The 21181-nt window shown below is 35.4% G+C and overlaps 2 protein-coding genes across 2 annotated transcripts in view; one reads left to right on the top strand and one right to left on the bottom strand.

The window, feature by feature from the left end:
- The window catches only part of LOC125054467 (cilia- and flagella-associated protein 65-like), a 36606-nt gene extending 28126 nt beyond the window's left edge, over positions 1 to 8480 (top strand). Inside the window, exons 24-26 of the mRNA XM_047656388.1 lie at positions 6797 to 6915; positions 7456 to 7578; positions 8242 to 8480. Coding sequence (XP_047512344.1) covers positions 6797 to 6915; positions 7456 to 7578; positions 8242 to 8341 — 342 coding nt within the window. The 3' untranslated portion in view covers positions 8342 to 8480. The remainder of the gene's footprint in view (positions 1 to 6796; positions 6916 to 7455; positions 7579 to 8241) is intronic.
- Positions 8481 to 8530: 50 nt separating this feature from the next.
- On the bottom strand, positions 8531 to 19571 carry LOC125054538 (S1 RNA-binding domain-containing protein 1). Its single transcript, XM_047656504.1, has 12 exons — positions 19094 to 19571; positions 18734 to 18887; positions 18174 to 18400; positions 17253 to 17501; positions 15837 to 16071; positions 14709 to 14830; positions 12611 to 12758; positions 11835 to 11918; positions 10934 to 11076; positions 10101 to 10313; positions 9395 to 9651; positions 8531 to 8987 (listed from the first exon to the last, which is right to left on the bottom strand). The coding sequence occupies exons 1-12, from the start codon at positions 19414 to 19416 to the stop codon at positions 8803 to 8805; spliced, it is 2340 nt and encodes a 779-aa protein (XP_047512460.1). The 5' UTR covers positions 19417 to 19571; the 3' UTR covers positions 8531 to 8802.
- Positions 19572 to 21181: the final 1610 nt, after the last annotated feature.

Consider the following 21181-nt stretch of genomic DNA (forward strand, 5'->3'; position numbering starts at 1 on the left):
AATTGCCAACAATTGAAGATTCATTTGATGTTGACGAAGAGACATGCGATGTGTCATTATTGGGACAATTTATTAACACCCAGAATGAAGAAGATAAAGAAGAAGAAGAAGAAGAAGAAGAAGGAGAAGAAGGAGAAGAAGGAGAAGGAAGAGAATGAAGAGAAGACAATCAAGAACAAGAGAAAGCCGAAGTTAATGATGATTTAGATTCAGACGGATAAATTTTCTTATTTTTTGTCATTTACACCCCTTTCATCATTTTCAACCCTTGTCAATATCTACAGTTATTCAATAGTTTCAAATTAAACAGAATCATAAAAGATCAGTGGAATAGGCCTACCGGGGAAACCACATTAAAAAAAAGCGCTAAGTACACTACCTCAAAGGTGGCGTGGAAACGTGTGCATATTATGACCATTACAACTCTTTCAACTTTTTGGAAAAAAGTATCTGGACATTTTTTATAGATAATTATCTGATCTACAATTTTTGTCTTAGCAAATTTTATGATAAAACTTACCATTTTGCTGAAAATCGCGAAAAACCCGTTTTTGTGACCTTTGATCCCGAGTAAATTTTTTTGCACGTGCCGGATCGATGAGGACTTTTCCCATTTCCTTTATAATAGTGTATTGAGCAATCCTACCAATATTCAGCCAAGTGCGAATTACTGTAACCTTGGATGTCTAAATTGACCGGACTATACCGTGTAACGCCAACTGCGTAACGAGTTACAGAATCGCAGGGCAGTTCTTCTTGCCCACTCTACGCCCTTGACTTGCGAACCGGTAGTAAATTTACGTGACGTTCATGAGTGTACTTGGTTACCTATATGGATAAAGTTATTTTGAGTTTGAAATAAATAAAAAATTGCCTGTATTCGAGTACTACATAATTAGGATTACATTAAGTCCATGTCACTATGTTTAACATTAGTACACGACCTCCGACGGAGTGAAGGCCTCCTCCATTTCTTGTACTTGCCTCTCATCCTCGCCACCATATTCTTCCCTATCCCTTTTATTCCATCTTCCCAGGTTTCTGTTGGGCGTCCTCTCTTTCTTCTTCCCACTGTGACATTCCGAGTAAGAGTCTTTTTGACCCATCTGTCATCTCAAACGCGGGCAATGTGTCTGTGGTTTTTTTCGCTCGCGTTAGCTTTGGTTGACGCACGTGTTAGTGAGATTTCCGTGTTTTTCTCGGTGTTTCTGTGATTTTCTTAAGCTGAAATAGTTGTTATTGTGCTATTTAGATAAAACTAACCCTATTGGTGCTGGTAAAGTATAAAATTTAAATTAATATAGTTGCTGCAGTTTTAGTAAAATGGATCTAGATCCTGACCCCGAGCCTCCTGACCCGGGAACCTCTTCTACTTCTCGCAAACGACAAGGAGAGGAGAGAAATGAACCATCCTTTAAAAAAACTATTACGGATCGCGCTCAGGCGAACCCGTCTATACAACACCTTTATGTCCACCCCTCCTTCTCCGATGGACCTAGGTCTTACTCTAATGAAGATAAAGGTCCGTTCATTGTCCAAGTCTCCCGTGAAGTAGAAGACCCATCTTCCGGAGCCTCTTTACGTGCTATTACATTCGGCCAGTTTATGCATAAGCACAAAATTAGTTCTATCATACACGATGGTGTAAAAAATGTAGGCCGTAATAAAATCACCGTTGAGTTCTCTTCTGCTGAAGCTGCTAACAACTTTCTGGTCAACCCGGTTCTTAGTATGTGCAAGTTTAAAGCTATTATCCCCACTTATAACATTACCAGAATGGGGTTGGTCAGAGATGTACCGGTGGACTGGTCAATGGACGAACTCGTAATTTCATTAGAGCTTCCTCCTGGATGTGGTGAAGTATTAAAATCAAGGCGACTGAACCGAAAAACAGTTACTGAGGGTGTCACCACCTGGGTGCCTACCCAATCTGTCGTCCTTACCTTCAGGGGGCAAATGCTCCCTGCCAAGGTTTACTCCTACCACACTTCCCTCCCTGTCGAAACCTACCAACTCCCAACCATACAGTGCCTGAACTGCTGCCGTTTTGGACATATCAAATCGATCTGCCGATCTAAGCCCAGATGTTACAGGTGTGCTCAGCCCCATACAGGTGATACGTGTGAAGTCACCTTTGAAACATCCACATGTTTACATTGCTCAGGCAAACATTTTGCTTCTGACAAAGGCTGTCCAGAATTTACTCGACAGCAATCCATAAAAATGGTGATGTCCCAGGACAACATCTCATACGTTGAAGCAGCAATTAAGTTTCCTCCTGTCCGACGTTCATATGCTGAGATAACAAAAGAAATGTTTACCCCTCCTGCCTATTCTCTAAAATCTACTCAAAAAGCCCAAACTCCTACCAATGCTTCCTATCGCCAAACAATTTATCGCTCCCCTCGTCCCCAAGCTCCTCTAGCAAAGGGGTACGATAGAACAGCTCACCAGACTATTGTTGGTGAGTGCTCCTCATCCCTCCCAAATGGTTGTGCTCTCAACAATAATGTTGACACCCTTCCCTCTCAGGGCAAAATGTTAGAATTTATTTCTGAATTTCTTCTAAGTATTGTCGCTCCATGTAGCGAAATCCCCCTACCGCCCAACGTTGCTAAAAACCTATCCCAACTTTTTAAATTACTACAAAACGGACCCAATAACCCTAATTCAATGGAATAGTAAAAGCTTACGTTCAAAAAAACATGAATTAATTTCCCTCATAAACCTCCATAAACCCACGATTGTTGCCATCTCGGAGACATGGCTGAGACCTGGTTCCCGATTTCGGGTGCCTGGCTTTTCCTGTCTGCGGGATGACAGGAATGATGGGTATGCGGGCAGTGCTGTCTTTGTACGGCATTCCCTCCCATTCTCCCAAATTCCTCTTCCTACCCACAGCGATCAGATTAATGCTGTTGCTGTTCGTACCTTAGACATTTCTTTTGTATCTTTGTATATTCCTCACCCTTCTCCTTCTCTTCTTCCTGAGATACAATCAATTTTATCATCCCTTCCCAGCCCTATCATAGCCATGGGTGACTTTAACACCCATCACACTATGTGGGGGTGCCATGCTAGTGATAGGTTTGCTCCACTGCTGATTGACTTACTCGACGATGTCAATCTCTGCATCCTCAATGATGGCTCTCCAACTCGCAGGGTACACCCTAATCAGAATCCCAAATCTGCAGTGGATCTCACCCTCTGTTCCCCTAACCTAGCCTCGCAACTAACTTGGAACGCCCTTGAGTTCACCTATGGCAGTGATCATTTTCCTGTAATTATTTCATTAAATAACAAATCCTTACCCCCCTCTTACCACAACCCCCTTTTAAAATATAAACTCAAAAAAGCAAACTGGAAAGATTATGCCCAATCCGTTGATTGCATGGTAGACACTCTGCCTGATTTGGAATGCGAAGAAAATGTCTTGTCTTGCTATGATCTTTTTTTAAATTCTCTCATATCTTCGGCCGATTCCCAGATCCCCAAAAAGCACTCTCCTAAAAATCAGCTGCTTTCCTCTCCCTGGTGGGATGATGAATGCAGCGATTTGTTTGGTAAGAGAATGGCTGCAGAGAAATCCTACTCAGCCAGTATGTCACAGGAGAACTTTATTAATTACCAGAAGCTCGATGCTAAAATTAAAAGGTTGGTATCCAGGAAGAAAAGATGTAGTTGGATACAATTTTGCGAATCCCTTAGCCCTCGTTCTCCATCCTCTATTGTGTGGTCTAATGTGAGGAGATTCCGTCGTTCCCTGAACCATGTTAATCCTTCTTCAAATAACCCTTCTGACTGGCTTAACAACTTTGCGGATAAACTGGCTCCACCTTTCGCTCCCTATGTGGACTCATTTCTAAGTTCTACGCCAGCTCCGGCTAACAATGAAATGGATGCTCCCTTTTCTTTCTCTGAGCTTCAAATCGCTCTTAATGGTCTCAAAGATTCAACTCCAGGGGAAGATGGCGTTCCATATTCCTTCCTGACTAGACTAAATGACAAAGCTAAACTTTACTATCTAAAAATAATCAACAAAAGTTTTGAAACTGGTATTATACCGACATCTTGGACATCTCAAATAGTCATTCCCATTCTCAAACCTGGAAAAAACCCTTCAGATTCAAATTCTTATCGTCCCATAGCTTTGTCATCTACTTTAGCTAAAGTAACGGAACACCTTCTTAAAAACCGACTGGAATGGTTAATGGAAAGTAGAAATATTCTCCCCTCATCCCAATTTGGGTTCCGGAAGGGTATGAGTACCACAGACAGCCTCAGTATACTGACAACAGACATTCGCCTAGCCTTTACAAAAGGAGAGTACCTTGTGGGTGTGTTTCTTGATATTGCTTCTGCATATGACAGTGTCCTACTTCCAGCGCTCAGGCAGAAACTGCTTAAGCTGAGTGTTTCTTCGAGGATGGTACATCTCATATGTAATCTGCTATTTAGCAGATCTATTTTGATAAAGCATCAGAATACCTCTCTTCCCCCCAGACTAGTCTGGAAAGGTCTCCCTCAAGGCTCAGTTCTCAGCCCTCTGCTCTATAGCATTTATACCCATGACCTCGAACTGTCTGTTACCAGTTTTTGCAATATTTTACAATATGCTGATGATATTGTCCTCTATCACAGCTCAGGCAGTATAGGGGAAGTATCCTGTCGTATCAATTCTGCTTTGTATTATCTAGGCCAGTGGTTGTCTGACCACGGCTTGTCCCTGTCAGTGGGCAAATCTCAGGCAGTGGTGTTTACAAGGAAGAGATACATTCCCACTCTACTCATTTCATTTGAAAATCAAGCAATCAACCTGACAGATAAAGCAAAATTTTTAGGTATTTATTTAGACAACCGGCTAAACGGAATTGCCCATTCTGAACACATTATCAAAAAATGCGAAAAAGGTATTAACGTACTAAGAGCAGTAGCGGGAGTTTGGTGGGGCGCTCATCCCTATTCTTTAAAGTTATTGTATAATGCCTTAGTACGTAGTCATATGGATTACTGTATGTTTGTTCTGGATCCCTTTAACAAATCAGCTGCTGAGAAACTAAACAAAATTCAATATAGGTGCCTTAGAATCATTCTAGGTGCAATGAAATCCTCCCCCACTAATGCTTTGCAGGTTGAGTGTATTGATCCTCCTCTACACATCCGCCGGCAGTATTTATGTGACCGCTTTGTTAGCAAGATGTTACAGCTATCATCCCACCCTCTTTGGCATCGATTATCCCAACTATCACATTCTCCTTGTACCCGCAACTCCCCTTCCTATCTGCTAGATAGTTATCTAAAGTTCACCAGCCTCCCTAACCCCCTGATATCTTTTCCAATAAATCCCCTGTATTCTACTTCTTATAAAGCCCTGGTATACAAACCTCCCATCATCACAGACCTTGGTCTGATCAAAGGAGCCCCAGATACCAACATCAAATTACAAAGCTATATTAATCAAAATTGGCCAAATCATCTTCTTATTTACACTGACGCATCAAAGCTGTCTCCAGACGGCTGTGTTGGTGCTGCCTGTTGGGTTCCTCGGTATAGAATTATCCTGAAATTTAAATGTCCTCCCGAATCTTCAGTGTTCACAGGAGAGGCCACTGCTCTATTGGAAGCAATCCTGTTTGCACACTCCCATAACATACAACAGACAGCTATTTTGACAGACTCTTTTAGTTGTTTAATGTCCATTAAAGAAAACCCATTTCGCAGCAAATCACGTTTTCCCATTATTCTAAAAATCAGGGAGACTCTGCTCTCTTGTAATCAAAAAGGATTGTCTTTCATACTAGTTTGGATTCCTAGCCACTCAGGTATCCCTGGAAACGAGACTGCTGATTCATGTGCCAAATCAGCTGTTGAGTCAGGTTCTCTAGATCATTTTGAAAATTCAGCACAGGATCTTTGTACTTTTGCAAAGACATATCTGGACAGGACCTGGAAGACATTTTGGAATGACTCCAAATCGGTTAGGGGTAAGTTTTATGCTTCCATCCAACCAAACATACCAAGACAACCCTGGTTTTGTCATTATCGGAATGTAAATCGCTGGATTACATCCACAATCTCACGTCTTCGTCTTGGTCATGCTTGCACTCCTGTTCATCTAGCCAAGCTCCGGATAAGGGATCACTCTATCTGTGAGTGTGGCTTGGATGAAGGCACTGTATCTCACATTCTATTTAATTGTCCCAAACTAACCTATCCTCTCTATGACGTTCTTCCCCGTAAAGTCCCCCGTCCTTTAAGTGTTAAATGTTTGTGTTTAGTCCATATTGTAGATTTTTATGTAAATATATAGAAATCAATAAAATTAAAGTGTAATATATATATAAAAATTATTATAAAGAGGAAACAGTATTTAATAATGTTATTATTACTCACTCATATTTGTGTTGTCTGTGCCGTCTTAAAACTAACAATCGAATTGCAACTATTTTGTTTTTGTTTAGGTGCATATTCAAAATTAACTTAATTATTATTTTCACCGATCAATCTCCATCGTGCCTTCTCCATCTACACGACACTGGCGAAGTACCTTGTGCCCAGTTGGCACAAATAAAAGCCATATAAAAAAAAAAAAAAAATGTGTCTGTGTTATTTTTAATTTAACATCTGTTACCTTAGTTGTTCATCTTTATTTCATCTATTTTTTTTTAGAGAAGGAGAATAATTAGAATTTATTTTTTATCCGACTGCGCTCTATAGCCAACTAAATGGCTTAGACAACCGTTATCTATTGAGTAACGAAGAAAAATCGTATAGAAAGAGACATTTTCTTTTACAGACACCTCCGTATGATTTGCAATCCTCAGATTTTAACGACTATGGTTTTTCCGCAAGCGGGACTAGCGGGAATAATATGACTGTGTCCGATATTATTCGAATTATTGATGGAATACTTTGGTATGGCACTGTGATAAATAAAGCTTATAAGTAGCGGCACGAAACTCTAGCGCTGACCGTTATTGCGCAGAAGTAAAAAATAAGGTACCTGAGGGGGGCTAGCGGAATGAAGAGCGTCGATTGGCTCTCCAGTCGCATTTTGTCCCCCGCGCGACAGTACACATGCGCAGCAATCCCCTCCACGTATCGGCCAGCGCTAGACTTACGTGCCGCTGGTTATACTTGTAAGGTTACATTCGTTATTTGATTTTTTTTTATTAAGTACAGGAGTTTGAGACAAAATCACATAGCGATAGACACCACACAATAACGCCAAACAAATGTGTAAACTGTGGAATGTTGTTATGCGTGTCCTGTCATTCCAAAGATCCTTCGATTTTTAATAATTGATTTGAGAGACAGAAGAATAGAGTTGCCAGTGCAATTATATTAGTAACACAGACAATAAAACGCCCTATACTCCGCAATAAAGACTTACATCCTCTTCAAGTTATGATTAGGGTAAAAAAATATTTGAAACTTGTTGATTTTCTTTTATAGGGATGCAATGCATTGTAAAATGTTCAAGTACCACTTAAAATATTACTCCAAGGAGGATATCCCGACTTACGGACAGGTGTTGAAAATTATGAACAGTGATTTGAAGCCAGATTTGAGTAGAAGGTATTTAGAATTTTATATACCTAGAGAGACTAACTGAAACTCTTTACTGAGAGTAAGTAAATAAGTTTAGGTCCGTGATACTTATTGGCTGGAATCGGGTGCGGATCTACTTAAGGGCCTTTTGGGCTGCAGCCAAGGGCCCCAACTGAATACAATAGGCGATATTTTGAATTAAAACAAATATCTGAAATTTTGAAAATCCAATGAGGATTTTTTTTGGGGAAGTCCCGCGTTATAGTCCAGAGCCATTTAACGCTATGGAATTGAGTTTTATCGTGTAAAACAAATAAAAAAATCATGTGGCACTCGGGGACTGCCGCGGTAAAGCTATTGCATAATTTTTTTTTCAACTTATGCAATTATAATTATTTATTTATGCAGTATTTTTTTTCATTGATATTAATTCAAGTTTTTTCTTTGATAAATTAATTTAATCTACCACTCTACCAGACTCAGACTAACTCGCCTATATAGTCTGTCTCACCGGCTGCACCGATCTCGTCAGAGAGATGTGAATACGCAATATGCGTTCTGTCCCGCTCTAACGCGCAAGGCTTTTTCGTTACGGAATTTCTGGATTCGGTCTCCACGCTCGAGGCCCGCGGTAGAAGCTATGCAATGGCTTAAAAATTAAGACATATTTATGGTTATATTACCTTTTAGGGTTACTTCAGGAATATGTGATGCTATTGTTAACAAGGCCGTGTTTCACGTATATGTCCTCAGCACGAAGCATGAAGTTTCTATCTTGGAAGCGGAATAAGTGCAATAAAGGAATTGTTTTATTTAATTTGGTGGCAATTGGGCCTTTAGTTTTTCACGTGTATTAACAATTTTACGTTATTAAAATAGATTAGAATTTGTAATTTCAATATTTAATTAATAAATAATTTTTACATGAATTAAGTTTAGCGGCGGTTTTGTTTGGATATGTTCAAATAAAACACTTTGAAGCTGTATAACAACTGACTTTTATGGTTCAAAATAGGAGCTTATAGATAAAATAACGGGTAATATAGGGTTGCGACGCTAACAAAAACTAACTTGGCTTATCTAAGGGTTTACAAATAATTATTAACTAAAATATTAATATGTAACTTAACTAAAGTTAGGTTACATAACCCATGTTTTAAATCTTCAAAACTGAGTTGGGAACGGTATCAAAATCATTACGAATAATTTATTTATATATATGTATATTTAAAATCACAGCAACAATCACAGTCAATCAAGTATTTTATCCAATTTTAATTGTAATTTCTTCGGTTTCGGCGTGTTTATAACGGTGACAGCCACTCTATCGCCCAATTTGGGCGAATAATTTCCTAGTTGGCTCTTATGTATTAAGCCGTTATCGCCGACACCACAGTCCACGAAACAGCCGAACGGTACCACATTCCGGACTACACCTAGAAATTATGTTTATTTAATATTCAAAATAAGTTCGTCAGTCATAGTAGGGATACAGATTCCAAAAATGGACGGGTGTCAGGCACATGCTACTTACCCGTCCATTAGTAACACACATAGTTATACAAAGAAGGAAAGAATAATTACTACTAGCAATAATTAATGTGTAGTGTAATGAGAGCATGGCATCAAGTATTCCCGAACCAATTCGACTTCGGGTTCTTTAAGAAAAGAGCGTACCAATTCTTAAAGGGCCGGCAACGGACTTTCGAGCAATGTCAGTGTCCATGGGCGGTGGTATCGCTTAAAAAAATGTCAAGGCAATTTTACCGCACATCACCGTGTCTGTGATTTTTATATTTTTTTCATAATCTATCAATAATTAATACACACATTGAAATATTACCTGTCAAAGTTGTCCCCGTAACCAACTGTTCGTTACTTTGCACTGACATAGAGTACACAGGTCTACAGAATGTAATAACATTGTCTTCGTAGGATTTTTGTTTAAAGGCGGTGACAATTAACTCTAGTGTACTGACATCTGTGCCCAAGTCCTTGCTGAGCGATGTAATGTCAATTGTCAAAATGTTTCGCTCTACTAAATCCGGAAAATCCGGCCGAGTCAAATGTTTTATGTCCACACCGATTTTCTTAGCTAATCTGAAAGACAAAAGTTGGGGGATACATTTCTGTATTTAATTTCTAACGCAATACACAATTTATTATATAATTTCTTTAACTATGAGTCACCACCCCCAACATTTATTTTTTTAAGTTGGCCTTATTAGGCCAATTATTTATTTATAACAATTTCATTAGGGTATATGAATATTTTCCGTGGCATACAATACTAAACCCAGTTTCAAAGAAACATGTATACTTAGGTTGCTGTTTAAATAAAATATTTACCGCCTCAATGAACACATACCTATGACGTAAAACCCAGAAGTATTTTATACAAAATCACAAAAAATATTTTAAAAAAATTTATAGGATCTATATAGAAAACTATAGGAGGAATAACAGATTTTTACACTACGGTGATTTTGGCAAAAAGCAAGTTACTTAAATTACATTCTTATATACAGAATATATGTATAAATACTCACAATTTAGCCACTCCGTAGCTTTCTGGATGGATAATAGTACTATCCAAGGGTTCTTTTCCACCAACGATCTTTAAAAAACCAACACATTGCTGGTACGTAATCTTTCCAATACCGGAGACTTTCAAAATTTCAGCACGTGTAATGAAAGAACCATTTTCTTCTCTATAAGATATTATTTTTTTCGCTCTGCCTTCGTTTAGGCCGGATATTCGCCTGTAATATTAAGAACAGAGTATTTAGATTTGAAATAAATTTAGAGCAGTGTTGGCCTAGTGGCTTCAGTGTGCGACTGTCATCCCTGAGGTCGTAGGTTCGATCCACGGCTGTGCAACAATAGACATTCTATGTGCGCATTTAACATTCGCACGAACGGTGAAGGAAAACATCGTGAGGAAACCGACATGTCTTAGACTCAAAAAGTCGACGGCGTGTGTCAGGCACAGGAGGCTGATCACCGACTTGTCTACTACATGTAACAAACAGTAAAAAACGCACAAGATAATATTTTTTTTTAAAAAAGGTTTACTAAACCTGGAATTAGTAGGCAGTGATGCCAGCTAAAGGATAAAATAAAGTAATTAAAGTTAATTCGATATATTGTTCGTGATATCGAAATATTTGTTATTTTTGTATTAGGTCACTTTGGTAAGTAAATATTTAGATTAACCTTTTTGTAGGTAAAACATAAAAATACGTAGCTTTTTCGGTGGAGAACTTTTTTAGTAGCAACACTTATGAAATGTCAGAGTATGATAAGCTTATAAATATATATCAAAATACCTATATTATTTTCGTAAAGAAAACTTTAGTTTAGACTTTTAGAATGTTGTTACCTAAGCATAGCTTGAGAAGCGGTATTTATATCGACTCCCACCAAACTAACGACCTTTTCAACTGCACTGTCTAAGGCCGCTTCTAACATCTTCGGGGGTATGTCGTGTTGGTACAAGCCTACGCCTAGGTTCTTTGGATCCACCTGGAAAAAGCCTTTAGTTTACGTGGTGCAACGTTCTGTATTTGTATTTGACACAAGTATGAGATATAAAAATATAAAATATATATATATAAATATATATATATATATATATTTTATATATATATAAATATATATATATATATATATATATAAATATATATATATATATATATATTTATATATATATATACCTGGTCCTACCTGGTCCTACCTGGTCTGGTTATTTATATATATATATATATATATAAATAACCAGACCAGGAGTTAAGTTCGGTGGCGGTTGTAGAGGGTGTTCAAATAAATGAAACTCTGTTAGAGGCTGGGTGTCAACTGGCTTTAATCGTTGAAAACATGAGCTTTTAACATAAAATAAAGGGTAGTGGGGTTGCGACGCTAACAAAAACTAACTTGGCTTATTGTTCTAAATGTAAGTGACACTACAAAATAAGTGTAGTTGACCTATTGGATATTATCGGAAACGAGAATGTGATAGTACAATTTATGAGTGTGGGAAAAATTAAAGGGCTCATTTTGACTTGTGCGATGATTGCTATTTGTTTGGTCGCTTCAAATTATTAACTTTAAATTATGTTAGGTTACATAACTCAGGATTAGAATACATGTTGTTTACATCATTTTCATTGCTTTTGAGAGAACAATTTTCTTTAAAATGCCAAGCACTTATAATAAGTATAAGACACGTACATGATTTTTGGTTTGCGGTAAAAATTCTAATTAAACGCGACAGTTAAACTTACCTTGATAAGTTCTCCCAAAGGATCAAGTACTCTCCTTGCGATCGATAAAGCAGATATCAAGTTGGGATCCATATTTGGATGTTCCTGAAAAAAAAATTGTATTTTTTGAATCTATACTTTTTCTACTCTATCTACATCTATCAAGTAAGTCAATTATTAAAAAAAAAAACTAGATCAGGATTTTTGTCAATTTCGTGATCATTTTTTTTGTAGCAACCTACTGCTATGCCTGACACGTAGGATTGCGTCTAAAACATGCCGGTTTCCTCGCGATGGTGCACCACCAGAATTCGAACCTACGACCTCAGAGAGTCACACTGAAGGCACTAGGATCTAATAATGACGTAAAGTACAGTAATAAAGAAAAAATAATAGTTAAAAAATACACGTTTTTAAAGCACATCAAACTAAAAAGTGAAAAATAATTCCTAATTTAGGCTGAAAATGGTAATGAACAAAAAAATACTTGTATTATTATTTTTCACTTTTTAGTTTGATGTGCTTTAAAAGCGTGTTTTTTAGTTTTTTTAAACTATTATTTATTTTTTATTTATTCGTTAATTTTTTTTATTTTTTTTTTCGCATTGTCATCGATCTTTGACAGGTGCGCAAAGTTTGAATTAAATCTGTACGTTAAAAGTGGGTCAAAATCGAGTCCGAAGGAGTTGGTTACATACATACATACATACAGGTGAAGCTAATATAAAGCGTGTAAAAAGGAAGAGAGGTGAGAGGAAGAAAGAGAGGGAGTTAAGGAATATAAAAGACCAACAGACCTTCTGAGCTTCCTTACTAATGGAGTATATAGATGCCCCCTGCTCTGGTACAATGATGATTGGTATACCATCAGATATGTGATGGCTCTTCAACCACGTCTCAGTTTCCCGACAAGCTGTTCCATTACCCAAACCTATTAATTCTACTCTGAAAATAATTTTTAGTTAAATTATCGCATTCTAAAATATAATCTCCGCAACGCCAGTAAAGTATTCCTCTCTTTCTATTACATCATAAACGCAATATGAAAGAAAGAGACAGAAGAGAGTTTAGTTAAAGGAGAGCCATTAGACTAAGTTTTTAGAGAGGACGGGGTCGACATCATCTTCTGTACTCCTCATCAACAGCGAGCCGGTTCTTGACGGGCAGAGGCACAGTAAAAGTAATTAATTATTATTAAATAAAAATAGGTAAAAAAACTTTTTAAGTTAAACGGTTTTATGTTAAACATACATTGCAATGTTTAAGATAAATGTACTAAAAACAAAAAAATAATAAAATAGATACAGTCGTGGGAATTATAAACATATGCATAGACTAGACTAAAATAAAACCGTGGGGCACGTCAATTGTCTACAAATTATCGACTTAATGTGCGATAGAAGAATCGTTTAATTCGTCGTTAAAATAGGCAGTTGGCCCGCAGACGGTCAGGAAGTTACTTACTATTTTCTTGCTCATGGAAATTCCAATAGTTATACACTCCATGTAAATAAAAGAGATGTTTCAACTAGTTTATCGTTGGACATTCACACTGCTGGCTGGCGAGGAATCGTTTCACTGCTCGTAGTTTGTCTTTAATCGACAAAACATATGGTAAAAGTACTACTCGCTCACCACTATGAAACCCTAAAACTCGCTTATAATCTAGCTTGCTAGCTTGTTTCCACATTCTAGCCCTACTTATCACACGTCCATCGTTGTCGGTTGTACAACTGCCTAATTATAGTGTAACATTACAAAACAAACATTTTAATCAACGATTGTAGACAATTGACGTGCCCTACGGTTTTATTTTAGTCTAGTCTATGCATATGTTTATAATTCCCACGACTGTATCTATTTTATTATTTTTTTGTTTTTAGTACATTTATCTTAAACATTGCAATGTATGTTTAACATAAAACCGTTTAACTTAAAAAGTTTTTTTACCTATTTTTATTTTCTAGTTTTTAGTTTTTATTTCGCATTCTGTTTAATTCATTTAGTGCTTCATTATTGCAAGGTTCCTTGCCCGTTAGTTTATATAAATAAATCAATTCTATAATATAAATATAATATATATTTAATTAATAAAATAGATACAGTTTTTAATATAATGTTATATATTTATATATTATATAATATTTATTTATTTATTTATTTTTATTTTATTTATTTAGTTTATTGTATTGTCACCAAAATCCAAAGTGTATACAAAATTTCAGATTAATCGGTTGACAGGAAGAGGGTGAAATTTGAATTACTAAATTTGACCCAAGAATAAATAAAACAAACGGGGTGAGCTAAATAAAACCGTTTAAAAATAGGTTTATTCGTTTATCTTGCGGCAGCTGCCCCTACCTGCTTCCGAAACTAAAAAAAAAAGGGTGCGTGTACTTATGTATGCGCGTAAGAAGTTATACTTCTTTGGCATTATTAAAAATAGTTTTTGATTGCAAATAATTAATTACAATTAAATAATCAAAGACTGGAAAAGGAGTCATTATAGTCAATAAAGTTCAGTTTACATTTGAAAAATTAAATAAATAAATATTTATTATTATTCTCTTACATTAAGTGTAACATAAATTCTATTTTTATTCGAATGTTGTTTTTAAATTATGTCCAATGCCGTAGCATCTTCCGTGGGCAACTTCATTCTGTTAATTTTGTGTCACGGTGCTTGCGCATCGTAAAATTTCACTCATTTATCATAACGCGCCTAAAGAAGTATAACTTCAAATATATTACTTAAAAGTAGGAAGGCCTTTACGCAAGTGGGGTCCATATCCACAGGCTACTAACATTTTCCTATAAGTAAATACTAACATTTGAAATGGAAATTAAGGATATGGAAATAAAATAAGGCTCTATTATTATTACAGATATATTTACCCATGTTTTTCGAGCAAATCTATCAACTGCTTAGCTGCCGGGTCATTTTTGTTTTGCTGCCTCAAATTCGGGTATATCGTACACGCTTCCAACTTCGCGCCATTTACATCTATAATACCGACCTAAAAATAAAACACTTTAATTATGTATGAAAAGAACGAAAGCGCGAACGTGTTTAAGTAAGATTAATTGGTAAACAACCGTAATTCGCACGATTGAGGGGCGACTGTTGCACGCTTAAGCCGCTAACTAACTAACTGCCGTAATGTAAGGTTGGGTGACGTCACCCATACGTTGTCTATAAATAACATCACATTACTTTCTTGGAAACCACAGCTTGGCTACGGTAAAACGACGGCCGTTAATTAACGGCACCGCTTTTGTAGGAAACCGTAGCTTTACACATGTTTTAAATTTAAAAGCCACGAAGCGAATCGAATTTGAAATTGACTATCTAACCGACTTCAAAAACTTCTGAGGATCTTATTAATTCGAAGTTTTTAATTAATTTTTTGATTATTTAAATCCTTTTTTTAGAATAATTTAAACTATTTTTGGTAATTGTTTATGGTTTCACTAGCAATTAATTTATTCGCAGTAGATATTGATTAAAATAAAAGAAAATTTACTGTTATTTACTAAAAAAAATTTTTTTTATTAAGATGAAAAGATTCATAGTAGAACTCCACTCGAAGGACCCAGTCCCAAAAAACACAATAACAATCATCAATGTACTTATCTAATATATAAAATTCTCGTGTCACAGTTTTCATTGCCATACTCCTCCGAAACGGCTTGACCGATTTTGATGAAACTTTTTGTGCTTATCCGGTATCTATGAGAATCGGCCAACATCTATTTTTCATCCCCCTAAATGTTAGGGGTAGTCCACCCCTAAATTTTTTTTTTAATTTTTTAGACAAAATTTTTAATTTCTATTTTTTTATGATACAACATTAAAAAATACATACAACCCCTAATTTTCACCCCTCTACGATCAACACCTATTTTTTATTATAAATGATATACATGGCAAAACCGGATCGGACCGGTTTGCTGGATCAGCTAGTAATATCTAAAATCATGTTATTTGATTTACAAAACAGCAAATAAAAAAGCTAAATTTACCTTACACCCTGCTTTAAAGCCAGGGTCAAGGCCAGCTATTCTTCTATTTTTAATAGGTTCTGTTAATAAATATTTCTCCAAATTCGTTGTAAAGGTTTTAATTGCCTCCTTTTCAGCGGCTGTGGTCAGGTCTGACCGTACTTGTCTCGACAGCCAAGACTTTATCAGACGATTGTATGCATCTTGGAGTCCTTTGCGGACCCAATGGTTACTACCCCATAGTGGTAAACAAAACCTGGAAAGATATGTTTTCCTTTATTACGGCACAAAAAATATTTGTGTTATTTGTTTATGGTAACTATTCAATCCCCTCTGGATTATTTCTACAACCCTAAGGGAGCGTTCAAGTATTACGTAACAAATTTCGGGAGGGGGTTGTCTTTTTGTAAAATCTTACGATACCGGGCGGGGATTGACGCGTTATTGTTAATATTATTTTCGACTTTCCAGTACTTTACACCCCATAATGGTAACTTTTATGTACAAAGAGTCACTAGGTGGTCACGAAACGTTTTACTATACTTGGGTACAGTACTGTTCTTGGGTATAGAAAAACGTTACGGCGCGTTACATGGGGGGGGGGGGGGGCAATAATCTCCAAAATTGCGTGACATAATTGAACGCTCCCTAACCTAAATGTATTTTTGGCCTGAGAGCATCGGTTTGTCGATTTTTATTCTGTAGACTAGGAGTAACTGGTCATTGCACACATAGACCTCCTCAGCCTCAGGGCTGGCACACTAAGCCAACACTGCTCACACACAATTAATATGTAGGTAACTTTTATAACACTATTGAACATAAATATTACTCTAAATCACTCTTTTTATCTAACTATTATATATATTTTCCATGATGTATGTAAGGAGCTACAATTGAGGTCAATTGCATGAACATTGTTTTATGTAAAATATATATAAAAAATAAATATTTAGCTTATATATAAGAACATAGAAGCACACCATTATAGTGAGAATAACACATAACAAAGAGAATCACAGTCTTAATATATCTTACTCCTTCAGTATTTTTATTAACAAAATACTGTTTTTTTTTTTTTAATTTATTTATTAGCCGGATACAAAGTCCATTGGCACAACAAAATACTGTATTGCTTTAATGTCGCCATATCTATTGATATTTTTATATTTAATTATAGTCTTTTAACTTTTTATTCTACAATGTTATATATTTTCAAATATTAAATATTCCTAACACTCACTTTAAAAGGTTTTTTTTCTATTCTGCGAGATTATATTCATTTTATATTATTCATATCAATGTGCAAATTAAAAGCCCGGCAATGCATATGCTGGCAATACATCTCTCCACATTGAGTGTCCATGGGCTTAACATCTGGAGAACCTCCTGCCAGTTTGCCGCATGTTCTATAAAATAAAATCTTTTTCTACATACCTTTCTAATTTATTATAAAACCAATCTGGTACAACAACTTTAACAGATAATATCTTTTCATCTTCTCCTCTGTTGATAGCCAGTGTTTGATAACTCTTCACAAATTGTACAGGACACTTCCATTCAAAATATAACTTATATGTGTCTGGATCTGATTTAGTATCATATTTCTTATTTGCGTCTTTCTTTGTTTCTTTTGTAGAAATTTTCGTTCTGCTGCTTTGTAATGTAAATCTTGTTTCTTCTTTTCTGAAACATTATTTGGTAATTATAGACAAAGTATGACTGGATTCACTATTACTGATTTAAAGATATTTAAACTCCTTTAGTTTGAAAATAAAATATATTAGAACTGTTCAAACATCTTACTATAGCAACATGTTTATGATATGTACTGATTATCTTAATATATATATAAATTACATGTCACGTTGTTTGTCTCTATGCGGCTATGGTCCTAACCTACTGAATCGATATCAATCAAATTTGCACACCGTGTGCAGTTTGATGTAACTTAAAAGATAGGATAGCTTACATCTCAATTTATACCCGCAATATTATTTTTTATTTTATTAATAATGTACTGTCTTTTTTTAATGAAATCATTTAAATATACTTCTTAGCTGTTTGGCCTGGATAACGAAATGTCAAGGTAATTTGTTTTTAATGAACCTGCTATAATAAATAATTTTGGTTAAAATTATTATATCAGTGCATCGAAATTTGTTTATAAGTTTTACATAGATATACAGTGTCATGCATAATTGTCAAATACATATATATATATATGTGTAAGATCTTATTAACATTTCAGTTATTATCTTGAAAACAAACTATCTGTTTACAAAACACTTTATCGGAATATAAATGATTAGTTTAAATCAATAATCTAGAATACACTAGTATTATTAACATACTCACAATTTCCTCATTTCCTCTAGAACTCTTGTATCCTTATAAATAACATCAGCAATAATATGAGTAATGTGAGTTTCCACTTTATCAACAGTAGACAATTCATCACTCCCATTGCATAGTAATTGTAAATCAATGTATTCACCATTCAATGCTTTGATTGCATATGGTTCAAGACCAAGGTTCCTGGCTCTTTCGGCAAGTGACAATGAATGTGATTTAAGAGGTGAATACTAAAAGTATATTTCAGTTACTCAGTAGGAATTTGGGTCATTTGTTACATTTAATGTAAAAATAATTTTTGAAAATGGAACTAAATTAATAACGTAAAATGATAGACAAGGCAAACTCACTCTCTTATTTACTCCAAATCATAATGAGCTAGTGATGGCAAAATCATTGTAGAGATATACTACAACATTTACTAAAGACCTAAAAGATTAACTACTCCCAATATTTTTCTTCAAAGAGTTTGTATAATATATAAATAAAACTAAGGTACAAAACAACCTAATTTAAGGATATTATTTTTAAAGGTATTAGGAAAGGAGAATTAAAAAACTTACCACTAAATCAAGCTCTGACAAATTTCTTGCATTTAATATACTCTTTTCAACTTCAGGTGTTAGTTTTTTGCACTTTTTTAATGTTTCTAATACAGACTTAACTTTTTTTTTAAAATGATTAATACATTGATAACTTTCATATATTTCTTGTAGTCTGTAAATAAGTAATTATTAATTTTAATTAATATATTATAATTAATTAGGAACCCTCGTCATTTTTTTGAAGTTGGTTAAAAATAATTATTATTCTCTTACTGCAAGATAAATATTCTATGATTTCCAAAACAAAACTTGTATTTGTTAACCTAACTTTTGAATTCTCTCGAAATGAATGTTTTTATAAATAAAACCAAACATTACCTGTCGGGTAGGAGATGCCCTATAGCTTCTTTACGGTATCTTGCAATGAATGGTAATGTACAGCCTTCAGTTAATAATGTAATAAAACTTTCTGCTAACTGTTTAGGCACTTTTTCTTTATAAGAGAGCATTTCAGCTTCATTCCACACATTATTAGAACTTTTTACGGTATTGTCATCTTTTACATCTACATTATTATATTCTTCTATTGCTGTCGGCTCTTTCTGGGTCTTAGTCTTCTTAATTGGTCTTTTTTTAACATTATTATCTTCTTCATTATTAACAAGTTTTCTTTTGCGCACAACCTTTTTTGCTTTTTCCATTTTTAATTAGTATACAAGAGGTTTATTTGGAGGGTACCTGATCGCAGCGGCAATGATTCTTATTTCTTAATAAATAAATGCAAAATTATTTATTTTACATTTCATAATACGTTAGTTCAAAATAGTAAATACTTTTGAAAACATTATAGATTATACATTTTTATTATTATAGTTTGTCAATTGTCAGTGTGATGTATATATTAAATTATAATTCAATTCAATTCAAATTCAATTCAAAAATCATTTATTCACGTAGGTAACACAATGTACACTTGTGATTCGTCATTAAAGAAATAAATATTAATGCTTCTAATTTTACATTTACTGCCAGTTCTCAAATCAAGGGCGTAGAACGGAAGAGAAGAACTGGCAATAAACTCTCCGCCACTCTTTTTAATCGCCATGTTTTTTTTTTTTTTTACACAACGTTTGTAAGGAGCTGCAACCATTACACCATGTTCCACATGACATTTTAAGTAATTAATAATAATAACATAAATAAAAACAAAGACTTGTCCCCTATCAGCAGGAGGCATGGTGAAATAGGAGCACGCACTTACATTCTCGTGGGAACAACACGCAAACATATAGTCGAAATAATTAACATCACCGCATACACGAATTCAAGTACGACCAGTCACCACAAGTAGCACCCGTTCACGAGTATGACGCATGGCCAGCCATCGGCCCCCTCGGCATATTTTAGGGAGAGAGACAACCCGACGCATGGACGCCGCCACAAGCAATGACATTTAAGCGAGCATGACGATCCTTGAAATGTGGACTTGGCTACATAAGAAAATAATAATAATACTGAAATAATTGGATACCACATGGATCACGGTTTGTTCCCACTTTACATTAAAACAGTCGTGGATGTTGACGATCGCCCCGGAGTCTGGAAATGCAGCCGAGAGATTCAGTCGTGTTACCTATAATACATACTGGAGCAACTCATATCCAAGCACTAGGATCGTTTAAATATTCATTTATATTATAATAAGCCTTAGCAAGCAGTTTTACTTTAATGTACGATTTAAATTTATTTATTGACAACGCTTGTATCTCACTAGGGATTTTGTTGAAAAAACGTATACAATTGCCTTGGAAAGAATTACTCGTTTTATGCAGCCTTCTGGTTGGTGCGCTAATTTTGTCTTTATTACGAGTACTATAATTATGGAAGCTACTATTCTTTTTAAAGATATCTATATTTTTCCGCACATACAAAATATTCTCATAAATGTATTGACTTGCCAGAGTCAAAATATGTAATTCCTTAAATTTGCTTCGGACCGACTCCCGTGGGGACAACCCACAGATCGCTCTTATAGCCCGCTTTTGCACCACAAATATCGATTTAATGTCAGCTGCATTACCCCACAAAATAACACCATATGACATAATACTATGAAAATAGCTGAAATAAACAAGCTTTGCTGTGTTCTCATCCGTAAGATCACGTATCTTTTTTACTGCGAACGCTGCGGAACTTAGCCTATTCGAAAGACCTTCTATGTGTCGGCCCCACTGGAGTTTACTATCTAAAGTAATTCCCAAGAACACCGCATTATCAACAAAGTCTATTTCCTCGTCATTAATTATTATTTGAGAATGACTACTTTTTACATTTGTAGTTACAAATTTAACACATTTTGTCTTCTTTTCGTTTAACTTAAGATTATTTGTATTAAACCAGTGAACTACACTGGAGATGGCACTGTTTACGTTATCAAGTGATGGATTTTGTCGTTTCACTTTAAAT

Source organism: Pieris napi, chromosome 12 (assembly GCF_905475465.1).
Source record: "Pieris napi chromosome 12, ilPieNapi1.2, whole genome shotgun sequence".
In the NCBI taxonomy this organism is placed as follows: Eukaryota; Metazoa; Arthropoda; class Insecta; order Lepidoptera; family Pieridae; genus Pieris; species Pieris napi.